The sequence below is a fragment of the Mercenaria mercenaria genome, unplaced genomic scaffold (genome assembly GCF_021730395.1).
Source record: "Mercenaria mercenaria strain notata unplaced genomic scaffold, MADL_Memer_1 contig_4147, whole genome shotgun sequence".
In the NCBI taxonomy this organism is placed as follows: domain Eukaryota; kingdom Metazoa; phylum Mollusca; class Bivalvia; order Venerida; family Veneridae; genus Mercenaria; species Mercenaria mercenaria.
This window is the reverse complement of record NW_026462354.1, coordinates 20,037-37,212: the sequence shown is the minus strand read 5'-3', so window position 1 is coordinate 37,212 and position 17,176 is coordinate 20,037. Positions and strand designations below refer to the sequence as shown.

Genomic DNA, 17,176 nt, shown 5'->3' with positions numbered 1-17,176 from the left:
TTTTAACAGTACTCTTTTATTCTTGTGTGATAATCATTTCCTTTGTTTCCCATTGTATTGACTAACCACAAATAAATAAAAGATAAATACTTTATCAAGTAGATTATCACGTTTTTCTTGGTAATTTGACGATCTCTACGGATGTGACTATTTTGGTTTTATACCGGATCAACTATACATAATAACAAATGTTTAGTATATTGATCAGTATGTGTTTATTCGACTTATTAAAACAGATAAAGAGTCAAGCGAAGAATCGCTAGAAGTCCAGTTCTAAATTTCTAGTAACTTTAATTTTAATCTGCTAGCACTTCGCATTATTTAAAATCTTTAGATATACACCAAAATTGTCTACAACAAAATAACCAAAAATCTAAATCCAAATCCTAAAACTAAGTCTTAAATCTTATTTTTCCTTATAGCTGCGCTGTTTATATACTTACATACTGCCGTTATTCCAAGAATAACTGAGTAATTTTCCAATAATAACTCGACCCACCTTATTTGGAAAGAAGCTCGTAACATCGCCATGGTAATCCGCCCGAGCTATGAGTCATGACCTTTTTCCAGGAATTCTAATAATAACATTGTAGTCATACAGTCTGCGTTAATATGGATACAGACTATTGGTTACCATGGAAACAATGACTTTTTAACCTATTTCCAAACTCAATTACTAATGCTATTATCTTATCAACAATTGTTAGGTAGATCTCATTTACAGGCCATAACTCTGCAACAGCTGATAGCTATGATAACGTCCAGAGGTGTTCGGAGGTAAAGCTTACGTCACACGATGCTTATGCTGGATATGAGGAAAAGAAAAGGGAAACTAACGAAGGCATGGGTGCTCCAATTTTTAGCTCACTTGGTTCTCTGGTTACCTACATACCGTTGTGGCATACTTTTCAAAAGAGGGCGGCAGTCGTGTATAATTTCATGCGTGGTTTATCGGTTCAAAGTCAAACCGAAAAAGAAGCCAAAGGTACAAGTACACAAAAGTTTATGACATTATTTTCCAGTCTGTGATTGTTTTCTTCTTGACAATGAGTTAAATTTGGAGGATTGTATCATTTTGAAAGAACTGTTAATGTAGGGGTAAGACGTTTCTTGTGTATCAACATCTGCAGAAAACCGAGGGATTGGTTGGTGCACGAGCCCACACCAACATAGCCCGAGGGATTCCGCAGATGTTGTTTCACGAAACAAACGTGTGTTATCGCTATTCTGGCATAAAACACAACTAAAGTGCTGGAAATATCGAAAAAAACAAACAAGACTATCCAGCTGATATCAGCCGATCGAAGTCGGACGTTTCACGTTATGGACACATGTTTTATATATGCATATACATGTCGAACGAACATTCTTGACATGCGGTAATTGCGTTAATATTAAATATAAGTAAAATATGTATGACTCTCCCTAATTCCAATTTATCGGTAAGAGCTTTAGCTTTAAACAGCATCCTGTCTTTTGCAGGTCTAGCGATGTGCCGATAGAACACAATTATGCTAGCTTTAAATTAATAGTCTGTCCCTTACGCATTTTGAATGTAAATATTATCGTGTTATAGAAATTGTTATCGATACCCAAAGGGCGTAACCAATCGCACCCGTTGCACTTCCCTTTTTCGGCAAAGCTTTCATTTTCCATTACACCAAACTACCCTTGAATGTCCATTTATTTTCGTCTCGCTACACTCGCCAACTTATATAATTATGTTTACTGATTATCATTCTTTATTATAGTCTCATCACTGTACAGTACATCAATATACAGCATGAGTCGTAAAAACATTAATACAATGTACAATGTCATTCATATATGAATTATAAGAGACTGCAACAGATAAAATTGACTTCTACTATAAAATGCCAGACATAATTTAAAAAATATTCAGTTTTACTATTACCGGTATTATCATAAATCAAAATTATATATTTATTATCTAAAATCTAGGACTTAGACGTATACGATAGGCGTTTAATAAATAATGTTACCCCGTGTGTAGTTCCGTAACCGGAGTTTATTGAATGCAGTTTCAGCACATTATAGAAATATTTATTGGGAACAAAATGCCATATGAATGAAAAAATATCGGTAGATTCAAAGTAAAGATATAATCATTTAAGTTATGTATACTCAGGTATACTGGACCATAGCAGACATGATTATAGCTTAGCTTTGTTCTTGGCATCGAGGATCTCCGAAAAATAGACTAACGTGTAAAATCACAAAATTCTATCATTGTTCTACGAGATGCAGCAAATTGTGATGAGTTTGAGTTTGTTTTTTAAAACTACTTGTTGCGTTTTTCATGTTACAAAACAGCTAAAATATCTAAACTCGATGTTGATTCTATTTGGAATGAGTCTCGAGAGTGATTAATCGAAGAACTTGTTTCGCAATCGAGAATTTAGAAATTAGTATCAACTTAAAATACAAGATTTGTTTTGAACGATGAACATCACGCCTGATAAAATTAAAGAGGCTTATTGTACTCAAAGTATCATTTTTCGAGTAAAAATATACTCACACCATTTAATACTGTTATCATTTTTTTTATTTTGGTTTACAGATGTTTATGTAAAGATGATGAATTTTTTCAACTGAAAATTGAACCTCAGTTCTAGTTGTTGAATAGTAGAATCAAGGAATTACGTATTACAATCTCAACATTTTGGACATAAAATGGTCCAGTATACCCTAGTACACCTCACTCAAATGGTTATATTTTTACTTTGAATCTACAGATTTTTATAATTCTTATGGCATTTTGTTTCAAATAAATTGCTCAATAATGTACCGAAAATCGCATTTAGAAGTAACCAATGGTTTCGGAACTACATACGGAGTAACATTATTTTTTGAACGCCCCGCGTAAGTACTAAAGCAATGCCATTTAAAAGTTAAAAACATTCTATTTACAATGAAAAGGGGATGGAACAATTGTTTACAGACTGTCCTAAATATCTACATTGATACATAATGATATAAGAACATAATGTCATTGTTATTGGTACAGTTATGAAAGAGCTATTTGTTTTAAAATGTATGTTTTATTAAATATATTTTAACAAGAGCTGTTCGTAAGTCAGCACGCTCAACCTTTCTCAGTGCTTATCTCTAAAATAGAGCTTTGTTCGCAAAAGAAACATTTTATAAAACTTTAACCAAAACATTCTAAGTTAAAATGGGGCACAACCCTGTCAAAATCCAAAATCAGCTCTATGGGGATCGTAGACTGACAACAAATGACCATTTCAAGTTGCAAGTCTAACAGATGTATGCAACTTAAACCAAAACATTATAAGTTAAAAAGGGGCATAACCCTATCAAAATTGAAACCATGCAGATTATTTCTCCTGGCATAGAGCTTGATATTGAATAATTATTATTAAGGTTCAAGTCAAAAGCTTTGATAATAACAGAGATATTCAACTTTATCAAAAACTTTGACCAAAGAAAATTCTAACTTAAAAGGGGCATAACTTTGTCACGACACAAAACCAGAGCAATGGGGATTGTTTCCCCTGGTGTAGACTTTTGTAGTAAGTAACTGTTTTATTTTAAGCCTTGATAGCAACAAAGACATCTGACTTTATAGAAAAAAAAAGAGAAAAATGTAACGTCGACGGCAATGCCAACGCCGAGGCAAGTGTGATAGCTCCATTTTCCCTTCGAAAAGTCGAGCTAATAGGTATAGTGAATACCATTGCCAAAAATTGTAAACAAAAAGAAACATTTATTACTAAGAATGGAAATTACTTTGCATGGAATATGAGTGATTAACACTGACATTATGCATTAATCTAAAAGAAATGTTTTATCTAAAATATGAATATTGTTAGTACATTTAAGAACTACTTTATTTATTTACAAATTCATTTCTTCTCCTTAAAATAAGAAAGCAGGTTTTGGCTGTAAAACGAACAAGAGCTATATTTGTAAAAATGAATAAAAACATTTCATTTTCAGAGTAATGCTTAAATTATGCTTCTATAGAACTGGCTTTTCTGAACAATTCTTGCCTAAGATCACAATATAATTGACATTCCATAATGACATGTTTTTCATCCTCAATGTTTTCCTTACAAAATGGGCAAAGCCTTTCATTAATATCTAGTCTTTCATATCTTCCAGTTTCAATACGTACTGGCGCAACATATATCCTACTTTTTGCAAAAGCAGCTTTATGTGGACTAGACAGAATAACTTTACAATATTGTTCTGTTTCATATAATTATAAGTACGTAATTTATTTCTACCTCTTTTGCTCGGGCCATGTTGAGCATGCATTTATGTTGGTTTTCCATCTATTAACAAATTCTTGCATGGAAGACTCGATGGCTCTATCTAAAACAGTTTTCCTAGACATACTCAAAGTGCGACTACACAACTCTTCACATCTAATATATCTAAATTTTTGACATATTCTAAAGCACCAATTTCTGCCTTTATTAGCATTCTGGTTATAACAATAATCAAAGATTCTACGGTTTATATGTGTTGTTGACATATTACAAACTCTATACCAGTAGTTTGAAACATTAATTAGTTGTTTCACTGGTGTGGGTCGCCATCCCATATCGCCAGCAACTGCCGCTGATGGGGCAAATTTTGATACACCAAGAAACAAACACATTGCTCTATTTTGTACTGAATCAATGCAAGAAAATGACTTGGTGCCCCGAACAGCTGCTCCATATCCAATGACGGACCACACCATCGAGTCACATAATTTTGAAAACACATCTACAGGCATACCACCTAGAATTCTTAACTTTGCTGTCAAAGGACCAAGTGCCCTGCTTGCAGATTGTGTAGCATATTAAGCAGTAATATTAAAATCCAGAAACTGACCAAAGTAAGGCCTAAATACACATACTTATCTACAACTGTAAGACTATCGTTACCACATTTAAATATATGTTTGGTAGATGATACATGTCGTGTTCTGAAATGAACTATATTACTCTTGTTTGGATTGACGTAAATACAGTTTTAATTGGTCCATTCATACAGTGTATTCTACATAAGCTGCAAACCTTTTTCATTCTCGGATAGTAGTACAATATCATCTACAAACTTTTTCATCATTACAAATATCAATACCATACCCTAAACGTTTCATCTTTAATCATTAATAAAGAAACTGAATAAAATTGGAGACAGGCCACACCCTTGTCTCAAACCTGTTTTACCTTTAAAGCAGTCTGTTTGGAAACGATTTACTTTAATACAGGAAGATATTCAATCATACAGTGACTTTATAGCACCATGTATTTTACCATGTATACCTGTACTTTCCAAGTTCTGCCAGAGACGACCTCTATGTACAGAATCGTATGCTTTTCTGAAATCGATGAATGCTGCGAATGTGGACATTTTATGTTTGATTCTAGTTTCAATTAATTTAGTTAGAGACGATAAATGATCTACAGTACTCCTTTTCTTTCGGAAACCATTTTGTACATCAACTACTCTCTCGCTCAAAACCGAACTGTACAGTTTATACATTGATAACGATATCCCTCTGTATGACATAGGATCTCAAATATCACTTGTACTACTTTTGGGAATCGGGTTCTACTCTTGGGAATTGGGTTTACAATACATATACCCCAGTGTGATGGTATTTTACCAGAATTAAAACATACATTAAATAAAACATGTAAATATGAAACAGAAGTATCATTCTTAAATATCTCATATGGGAAACCATCGAAGCCTGGTGATTTTCTACTGTTTGCTTTAAAAATTGCTTTGCGGACTTCCTGCGCACTAATATCATTATTAAATGTTTCATCTATCTCTAAACCACCATCACTTCCAGCATATATTTCCTCAATGGCAGTGTCTTCTCTATCAAGTACATTATACAAATCTGAAAAACTTGATTTCCATTTACCTAAGACAGCTGCTTTATCTTTAACAATGTGACCATTTTCAGTCACAACTTCCATAGGTTTACTACTATTGATGCTGTAACCTTTGTATAAAGTCTGTTGATGACCGTGAATATCTCAAAAGATCAATGGATTGAGTCTCGGAAGCTTTTTCACAGATTTTTACTTAACTGTGGCGATTTTACCGAAGTTTTGATGTATCTATCAATTCAGAGGACTGTTATTACAACCATCATATACAGCTGCTAAAAACAGAAAATTTATTTTGTCGTGCGCCATGACGACATTCCGTTCATAGACATCGATTTTCCTGCATGTGGGAGTCATGTTTAATGCAAGACATAATTTCCAAGCAGTTACCCTAAATGCAGCCTTGTTTTGCCCTGTTTTGACATTTTCTATTCAGATCTGCATACAAATTACACATTTAAACTGTTAAATATGTTCACTTTTACCTCTCACTTTTACCTCTGATGACCAGAAATTAGCAATCAGTAGGCTGTAAATATGCAGTTTTTGAGAAAACAAATACATTGTACACTAAAAACAATGAAAATGTGATATTTTTGGGTTTATCCTCATTTACGACAAAATTGCAATAAAGTTGTCATTTACCATCATCTGGTCAGATTTCAATTTTTACCAATGTCACCTTATAAGAAAAACTTTTTCTCTGACACTATGCCAGTTTCATTTGAAATGCACAAGAAACCTAAATGCATGAAAAAAATACAAGGTTTTAGCTTGATATCAACAGTTTCTAAGGTTTTCTGGCATTTTCACTACCATAAGACAAAGCTTCAGATTTTGTCAAAAAATAGCTGTCGCGACATAATTTTCAAGTAGTTACCCTAAATGCAGCCTTGTTTTACCCTGTTTTGACATTTTCTACTCTGATCTGGATACAAATTACACATTTAAACTTTTAAATATGTTTACTTTTACCTCTGATGACCAGAAATTAGCAATCAGTAGTCTGTAAATATGCAGTTTTTGATAAAAATACACTAAAAACAGTGAAAATGTGATATTTTTTGGCTTATCCTCATTTACAACAAAATTGCAATAAATTTATCATTTTCTATCAAATTCGAATTAAAATATCCCATTTCCACCATCATCTGGCCAGATTTCAATTTTTACCAATGTCATCTTATAGGTTATAATACACTTAATAGCTGTTCTTCTTTATTCTATATAAAAATGACCTATTTCCAATGGCTGCAGCACACATCAGGACCCATTTTAAATGTCTGTAACTTACATTTTCTTGAAGAATATTGTCAGTGCTAAATAAAAATCAAAAGAAAAGTAGGGGTCATTGTTGATGCAAGAAAAATAATTTCAGTCAAACACACAAACTGCAAAATCAGCTAAAAGTTGAAACACCAAATTATAGTGGTGGTGTATGATCTAAGTTTCCATGAAAAATTCTGTAATGTTGTTATTTCATCATGAAAATGCTACCTATATGTCAAGCATAGATCTGTCATGTGATTTTAGCAAAAACATTGCAAAGAAAATAAGGAAAATAGCTCTACAGATCAAAAACCAACTGAGGACTATTTGTATCAGCCATTATGCGACTACCATTTCTTTTCGCGCCATTTTTCTATTTAGTGTCTGTAAGCATTATCACCACTTTTAGTGGTGGCGCTAGGGTTTAGTAGCCGTGTATCTAAGTTAACCTTTCTTTTTTTCAATAGCATTTATATAAAGAAATAAAGAAATTAGCTGTGTTATCTGGACAATATGTCGAAAAGCTTCTTTAGCTGTCAACTGAGTTCAACAGCGATAGACTTAAGCTGTCAACTTAGTTCAATAGTGATAGACTAAGCTATCAACTGGGTTCAATAGTGATCTACTTTAGTTGTCAACTTAGTTCAATAGTGTAAGACTTTAGTTGTCAACTGAGTTCAATAGTGATAGAGTGATAGACTTTATCTGTCAGCTAAGTTCATTAGTGATAGACTTTAGCTGTCAACTTAGTTCAATAGTGGTAGACCTGTGGACTGCACTATTTACACGTAAATCATGGTCTAATACAATTTATTTATTATTTATATCTAATTGCAGCAAATAACGTTTACATTAGATCTGGACAAAGACCCGGATTAAAATAAAGCCGTAAGAATAAACCCTCACCTGACCTTTATAAGTTTCTTTGAAATAAATTATCATTTCTGGAATAATGTTCAGCGCTTTCCAGACATTGTAGGTCTATGATCCAAGATATGTTGATTTAGATGTCAAACATTCTCGCTGTATCTTTTATCTTAATAATAAATCATTCAATATATCTATCAAATTAACGTTTCATATATATTTATGTTTATATCATTTTATACAGTTTGTGGAATCCATTAAATGTATAGATCATCACAAGTTTTGAGTTATTGCACCTTTTTTTAAAAAGCTGTGATAGAAGAATAACTCCCATAGTTTGTTTATACGACGTTGACCTTGTAATGTCCTAATGTAACTCCCGTTTCATGTGGAAACTTTAAGACTAAATGTGCTTTCCGTTATATACATACACAAAAAAGACGATATTTAAAACGACATGCCTCCAGATCGTTCGACAACGAAAACAATTTTTAAGATATCTTGAAATAAATGCTATATTTCTTAAGAAGGCTTTAAAACTTAATTACTGACAAACTTAAAATTATGGAAACACGTGAGAATTTGCTGATTTTACTACTTTTTACGATGAGAATCGAAAAGCGTTTGTCACGCTTTCACTCCAGGTAAACTGTCTCAATTATAAATATCTATATTTTGACGTTATTATTAAATTCTTCAGCCATAGCGCTATTGGTTACGACGACGGGAAAATGTCTTTATTGTCGCCGCGGCCCGGGGTTCGATTCCCGACGCGGTCATCTTTTTTTCTTGATTTGGAATTTTTAAAATATTTTAGAAACAAAAACTCATAATTTAATGTTAATAATATGACCAAAGTTCAATTTGAAAGAAAGATTATATTTAGCCAAACCTGGAGGCATGTCGCTTTAATGATTTGACAAGTATTCTGTTTCACATGAATAAAATTTCGGATAGAAAATATTCGGACATACCATCAAACCTTTCACATTTTTGTGCAAACATAGATATAAACAACCTTATATCTAGTCTTGTTAATAATATCAGTCAAATCACAGACATAATGTGAATGACAGAAAATACCTAAAAATTTAAGAAGAGATTAAAAGAAGTAGAATATATAGCCAACACTGAACAAAGGTAAAATGTCTTTTGACATTTGACCGTTTTTTACTATTGACTATATTTGACAAAATGAAATCTGGAATGAAATATTAACATTTTTGAAGTTAAAATTCAAATATACGAGGGATGTTCAATAAATAATGTTGCTCCGTGGGTAGTTTCGTAACCAGTGGATAGATTTGAATGCGGTTTTCTGTACATTATATAGCAATTTATTGAAAACAAAATGCCATATGATTGAAAACGAATCGGCAGATTCAAAGTAAAGATATAATCATTTGAATGAGGTGTATTCAGGTATAATGGACCATTGCAAAAATAATTATATCTTACCTTCATCCTTGGCATCCAGGGTGTCAGAAAATTAGAACTTTTAAAATCACAAAATTCTATCATTTTTTCTACGAGATCCTGCATTTTGTTATGAGTTTGAGTTTGTTTTTAACTACTTAATGCGTTTTTTCATTTTACAAAACAGCTAAAATATCTAAACCCGAGGTTGATTCCATCTGGAATGAGTCTCAAGTGTGATTAATCAAAGTTGTTAGAACTTGTTTCGCAATCGAGTATTAAGAAATTAGTATCAAATTAAAATACAAGATTTTTTTTTCAACGATGAACATCACGCCTGATAAAATTAAAGGGCCTTATAGTACACAACTGATCATTTTTCGTGTAAACATATATTAACACCATTTAATACTCTAATTGTTTTTTTTTAACTTTAGTTTTCAAATGACGATGATTATGTTTAAACTGTTTAAACTGAAAATTGAACTACAATTCTAGTTGTTGAATAGTAGAATCAAGGAATTGCATATTACAATCTCAACATTTTGAAGATAAAATGGTGCAGTATACACGAGTACACCTTACTCAAATGTTTATATTTTTACTTTGAATCCACCGATTTTTATCATTCTTATGGCATTTTGTTTCAAATAAATTGCTCAATAAAGTGCCGTAAACCGCATTTAAAAATAACCACCGGTTACGGAACTACATACGGAGTAACAGTTTTTATTGAACGCCCCTCGTAACAATTTTTGTACACAGTTCTTGACTGTTGTCAGGACAACAAAAGAAACAAACAACCCGTTTTTATGTAAGAAGGTGCTTAAGATTACTTGCCATATCTATTAAGTCCTAGTCAAGTTACCACATATCAATTTAGTTCAATAGTGTAAGACTTTAGTTGTCAACTGAGTTCAATAGTGATAGAGTGATAGACTTTATCTGTCAACTAAGTTCATAAGTGATAGACTTTAGCTGTCAACTTAGTTCAATAGTGGTAGACCTGTGGACTGCACTATTTACGCGTAAATCATGGTCTAATACAATTTATTTATGATTTATATCTAATTGTAGCAAGTAACGTTAACCTAAAATCTGGACAAAGACCCGGATTAAATAAAAGCGGTAAGTATTAACCCTCACCTGACCTTTATAAGTTTCTTTCAAATATATTATTATTTCTGGAAAAATGTTCAGCGCTTTCCAGACATTGTAGGTCTATGATCCAAGATATGTTGATTTAGATGTCAAACATTCTCGCTGAATCTTTTTTCTTAATAATAAATCATTCAATATATCTATCAAATTAACTTTTCATATATATTTATGTTTATATCATTTTATACAGTTTGTGGAATTCATTAAATGTATAGATCATCACAAGTTTTGAGTTATTGCACCTTTTTTTAAAAAGCTGTGATAGAAGAATAACTCCCATAGTTTGTTTATACGACGCTGACCTTGTAATGTCCTAATATAACTCCCGTTTCATGTGGAAACTTTAAGACTAAATGTGCTTTCCGTTACACACATACATAAAAACAGACGATATTTAAAGCGACATGCCTCCAGATCGTTCGACAACAAAAACATTTTTTAGATATCTTTAAATAAATGCTATATTACTTAAGAAGGCTTTAAACCTTAATTACTGACAAACTTAAAATTACGGAAACAAATGAGAATTTGCTGTTTTACTACTTTTTACGATGAGAATCGAAAAGCGTTTGTCACGCTTTTACTCCAGGTAAACTGTATCGATTATAAATATCTATATTTTGACGTCATTATTAACTTCTTAAGCATAGCGCTACTGGTTTCGACGACAGGAAAATGTCTTTATTGCGCGGCGGCCTGGGGTTGGATTCCCGACGCGGTCATCTTTTTTTCTTGATTTGGAATTTTTAAAATACCCATATTCTAACGTTCGTAAACTTCAATTTGAAAGAAAGACTATTTTTAGCCAAACCTGGAGGCATGTCGCTTTAATGATTTGACAAGTATTCTGTTTCAAATGATTAAAATTTAGGACGGAAAATATTCGGACATACCATCAAACCTTTCACATTTTTGTATAGACATAGCTATAAACAACCTTATATCCAGACAATATCTAGTCTTGTTAATAATATCAGTCAAATCACAGACATAATATAAATGACAGAAAATACCTAAAGAACTTAAGAAGATACTAAAAGAAGTAGAATATATAGCCAACATTGAACAAAGGTAAAATGTCTTTTGACATTTGACCATTTTTGACTATTGACTATATTTGACAAAATGAAAACTGGAATGAAATATTAACATTTTTGAAGTTAAAATTTAAATATACGAGGGGCGTTCAATAAATAATGTTACTCCGTGTGTAGTTCCGTAACCAGTGGTTAGGTTTAAATGCGGTTTTTAGCACATTATAGTGCAATTAATTGAAAACAAAATGCCATATGGTTGAAAACAAATCGGTAGATTCAAAGTTAAGATATAATCATTTGAGTGAGGTGTATTCAGGTATACTGGACCATAGCCTTAATAATCATATCTTACGTTCGTCCTTGGCATCCAGGGTGTCAGAAAATTAGAACTTGTAAAATCACAAAATTCTATCATTTTTTCTTCGAGATACAGCAAATTGTTCTGAGTTTGAGTTTGTTTTAACTACTTATTGCGTTAACTTTTTTCATTTTACAAAACAGCTAAAATATCTAAACTCGAGGTTGATTCCATCTGGAATGAGTCTCAAGTGTGATTAATCAAAGTTGTTAGAACTTGTTTCGCAATCGAGTATTAAGAAATTGGTATCAAATTAAAATACAAGACTTGTTTTCAACGATGAACATCATGCCTGATAAAAATGAAGGGGCTTATAGTTCTCAACTTATCGTTTTTCGAGATAAAATATACTCACACAATTTAACACTCCTATTTTTTTTTTATTTTGGTTTTCAAATGACGATGATTATGTTTCAAATGTTTAAACTGAAAATTGAACTACAATTCTAGTTGTTGAATAGTAGAATCAAGGAATTGCATATTACAATCTCAACATTTTGGAGATAAAATGGTCCATTATACACGAGTACACCTTACTCAAATGTTTATATTTTTACTTTGAATCCACCGACTTTTATCATTCTTATGGCATTTTGTTTCAAATAAATTGCTCAATAAAGTGCCGTAAACCGCATTTAAAAATAACCACCGGTTACGGAACTACATACGGAGTAAAAGTTTTTATTGAACGCCCCTCGTAACAAATTTTGTACACAGTTCTTGCACGTTGTCATGACAACAAAGGAAACAAACAACCCGTTTTTATGTAAGAAGGTGCATAAGATTACTTGCCATATCTATTAAGTCCTAGTCAAGTTACCACATATCAATATAGTTCAATAGTGTAAGGCTTTAGTTGTCAACTGATTTCAATAGTGATAGAGTGATAGACTTTATCTGTCAACTAAGTTCATAAGTGATAGACTTTAGCTGTCAACTTAGTTCAATAGTGGTAGACCTGTGGACTGCACTATTTACGCGTAAATCATGGTCTAATACAATTTATTTATGATTTATATCTAATTGCAGCAAGTAACGTTAACCTCAAATCTGGACAAAGACCCGGATTAAATAAAAGCGGTAAGTATTAACCCTCACCTGACCTTTATAAGTTTCTTTCAAATACATTATTATTTCTGGAAAAATGTTCAGCGCTTTCCAGACATTGTAGGTCTATGATCCAAGATATGTTGATTTAGATGTCAAACATTCTCGCTGTATCTTTTTTCTTAATAATAAATCATTCAATATATCTATCAAATTAACTTTTCATATATATTTATGTTTATATCATTTTATACAGTTTGTGGAATTCATTAAATGTATAGATCATCACAAGTTTTGAGTTATTGCACCTTTTTTTAAAAAGCTGTGATAGAAGAATAACTCCCATAGTTTGTTTATACGACGTTGACCTTGTAATGTCCTAATATAACTCCCGTTTCATGTGGAAACTTTAAGACTAAATGTGCTTTCCGTTACACACATACATAAAAACAGACGATATTTAAAGCGACATGCCTCCAGATCGTTCGACAACAAAAACATTTTTTTAGATATCTTTAAATAAATGCTATATTACTTAAAAAGGCTTTAAACCTTAATTACTGACAAACTTAAAATTACGGAAACAAATGAGAATTTGCTGTTTTACTACTTTTTACGATGAGAATCGAAAAGCGTTTGTCACGCTTTTACTCCAGGTAAACTGTATCGATTATAAATATCTATATTTTGACGTCATTATTAACTTCTTAAGCCATAGCGCTACTGGTTTCGACGACAGGAAAATGTCTTTATTGCGCGGCGGCCTGGGGTTGGATTCCCGACGCGGTCATCTTTTTTTCTTGATTTGGAATTTTTAAAATACCCATATTCTAACGTTCGTAAACTTCAATTTGAAAGAAAGATTATTTTTAGCCAAACCTGGAGGCATGTCGCTTTAATGATTTGACAAGTATTCTGTTTCAAATGATTAAAATTTAGGACGGAAAATATTCGGACATACCATCAAACCTTTCACATTTTTGTATAGACATAGCTATAAACAACCTTATATCAGACATATCTAGTCTTGTTAATAATATCAGTCAAATCACAGACATAATATAAATGACAGAAAATACCTAAAGAACTTAAGAAGATACTAAAAGAAGTAGAATATATAGCCAACATTGAACAAAGGTAAAATGTCTTTTGACATTTGACCATTTTTGACTATTGACTATATTTGACAAAATGAAAACTGGAATGAAATATTAACATTTTTGAAGTAAAATTTAAATATACGAGGGGCGTTCAATAAATAATGTTACTCCGTGTGTAGTTCCGTAACCAGTGGTTAGGTTTAAATGCGGTTTTTAGCACATTATAGTGCAATTAATTGAAAACAAAATGCCATATGGTTGAAAACAAATCGGTAGATTCAAAGTTAAGATATAATCATTTGAGTGAGGTGTATTCAGGTATACTGGACCATAGCCTTAATAATCATATCTTACGTTCGTCCTTGGCATCCAGGGTGTCAGAAAATTAGAACTTGTAAAATCACAAAATTCTATCATTTTTTCTCGAGATACAGCAAATTGTTCTGAGTTTGAGTTTGTTTTAACTACTTATTGCGTTACTTTTTCATTTTACAAAACAGCTAAAATATCTAAACTCGAGGTTGATTCCATCGGAATGAGTCTCAAGTGTGATTAATCAAAGTTGTTAGAACTTGTTTCGCAATCGAGTATTAAGAAATTGGTATCAAATTAAAATACAAGACTTGTTTTCAACGATGAACATCATGCCTGATAAAATGAAGGGGCTTATAGTCTCAACTTATCGTTTTTCGAGTAAAAATATACTCACACAATTTAACACTCCTATTTTTTTTTTTTTTTTTTGGTTTTCAAATGACGATGATTATGTTTCAAATGTTTAAACTGAAAATTGAACTACAATTCTAGTTGTTGAATAGTAGAATCAAGGAATTGCATATTACAATCTCAACATTTTGGAGATAAAATGGTCCATTATACACGAGTACACCTTACTCAAATGTTTATATTTTTACTTTGAATCCACCGACTTTTATCATTCTTATGGCATTTTGTTTCAAATAAATTGCTCAATAAAGTGCCGTAAACCGCATTTAAAAATAACCACCGGTTACGGAACTACATACGGAGTAAAAGTTTTTATTGAACGCCCCTCGTAAAAATTTTGTACACAGTTCTTGCACGTTGTCATGACAACAAAGGAAACAAACAACCCGTTTTTATGTAAGAAGGTGCATAAGATTACTTGCCATATCTATTAAGTCCTAGTCAAGTTACCACATATCAATATAGTTCAATAGTGTAAGGCTTTAGTTGTCAACTGATTTCAATAGTGATAGAGTGATAGACTTTATCTGTCAACTAAGTTCATAAGTGATAGACTTTAGCTGTCAACTTAGTTCAATAGTGGTAGACCTGTGGACTGCACTATTTACGCGTAAATCATGGTCTAATACAATTTATTTATGATTTATATCTAATTGCAGCAAGTAACGTTAACCTCAAATCTGGACAAAGACCCGGATTAAATAAAAGCGGTAAGTATTAACCCTCACCTGACCTTTATAAGTTTCTTTCAAATACATTATTATTTCTGGAAAATGTTCAGCGCTTTCCAGACATTGTAGGTCTATGATCCAAGATATGTTGATTTAGATGTCAAACATTCTCGCTGTATCTTTTTTTTCTGAATAATAAATCATTCAATATATCTATCAAATTAACTTTTCATATATATTTATGTTTATATCATTTTATACAGTTTGTGGAATTCATTAAATGTATAGATCATCACAAGTTTTGAGTTATTGCACCTTTTTTTTAAAAAGCTGTGATAGAAGAATAACTCCCATAGTTTGTTTATACGACGTTGACCTTGTAATGTCCTAATATAACTCCCGTTTCATGTGGAAACTTTAAGACTAAATGTGCTTTCCGTTACACACATACATAAAAACAGACGATATTTAAAGCGACATGCCTCCAGATCGTTCGACAACAAAAACATTTTTTAGATATCTTGAAATAAATGCTATATTACTTAAGAAGGCTTTAAATCTTAATTACTGACAAACTTAAAATTACGGAAACAAATGAGAATTTGCTGTTTTACTACTTTTTACGATGAGAATCGAAAAGCGTTTGTCACGCTTTTACTCCAGGTAAACTGTATCGATTATAAATATCTATATTTTGACGTCATTATTAACTTCTTAAGCCATAGCGCTACTGGTTCGACGACAGGAAAATGTCTTTATGCGCGCGGCCGGGTTGGATTCCCGACGCGGTCATCTTTTTTTCTTGATTTGGAATTTTTAAAATTACCCATATTCTAACGTTCGTAAACTTCAATTTGAAAGAAAGATTATTTTTAGCCAAACCTGGAGGCATGTCGCTTTAATGATTTGACAAGTATTCTGTTTCAAATGATTAAAATTTAGACGGAAAATATTCGGACATACCATCAAACCTTTCACATTTGTATAGACAAACTAATAAACAACCTTATATCTAGTCTTGTTAATAATATCAGTCAAATCACAGACATAATTAAATGACAGAAAATACCTAAAGAACTTAAGAAGATACAAAAGAAGTAGAATATATAGCCAACATTGAACATAAGGTAAAATGTCTTTTGACATTTGACCATTTTTGACGATTGACTATATTTGACAAAATGAAAACTGGAATGAAATATTAACATTTTGAAGTAAAAATTTAAATATACGAGGGGCATTCAATAAATAATGTTACTCCGTGTGTAGTTCCGTAACCAGTGGTTAGGTTTGAATGCGGTTTTAGCACTTATATATAGAGCAATTTATTGAAAACAAAATGCCATATGGATTGAAAACAAATCGGTAGATTCAAAGTAAGATATAATCATTTGAGTGAGGTGTATTCAGGTATACTGGACCATAGCCTTAAATAATTATATCTTACGTTCGTCCTTGGCATCCAGGGTTCAGAAAATTAGAACTTGTAAAATCACAAAATTCTATCATTTTTTCTACGAGATACAGCAAATTGTTCTGAGTTTGAGTTTGTTTTTAACTATTTATTGCGTTTTTTTTCATTTTACAAAACAGCTAAAATATCTAAACTCGAGGTTGATTCCATCTGGAATGAGTCTCAAGT

At 32.0% G+C, this 17,176-nt stretch overlaps 1 protein-coding gene across 3 annotated transcripts in view; it reads left to right on the top strand.

The window, feature by feature from the left end:
• Positions 1–276: 276 nt before the first annotated feature.
• LOC128553651 (cytosolic phospholipase A2-like) overlaps positions 277–17,176 on the top strand; it is a 36,595-nt gene continuing 19,695 nt past the window's right edge. Inside the window, exons 1-4 of one of the 3 annotated variants that reach the window (XM_053534826.1) lie at positions 277–985; positions 10,512–10,562; positions 13,020–13,070; positions 15,523–15,573. In XM_053534826.1, coding sequence (XP_053390801.1) covers positions 844–985; positions 10,512–10,562; positions 13,020–13,070; positions 15,523–15,573 — 295 coding nt within the window. In that variant the 5' untranslated portion in view covers positions 277–843. The remainder of the gene's footprint in view (positions 986–10,511; positions 10,563–13,019; positions 13,071–15,522; positions 15,574–17,176) is intronic. The other 2 variants (XM_053534827.1, XM_053534828.1) reach the window with 2 other exon arrangements.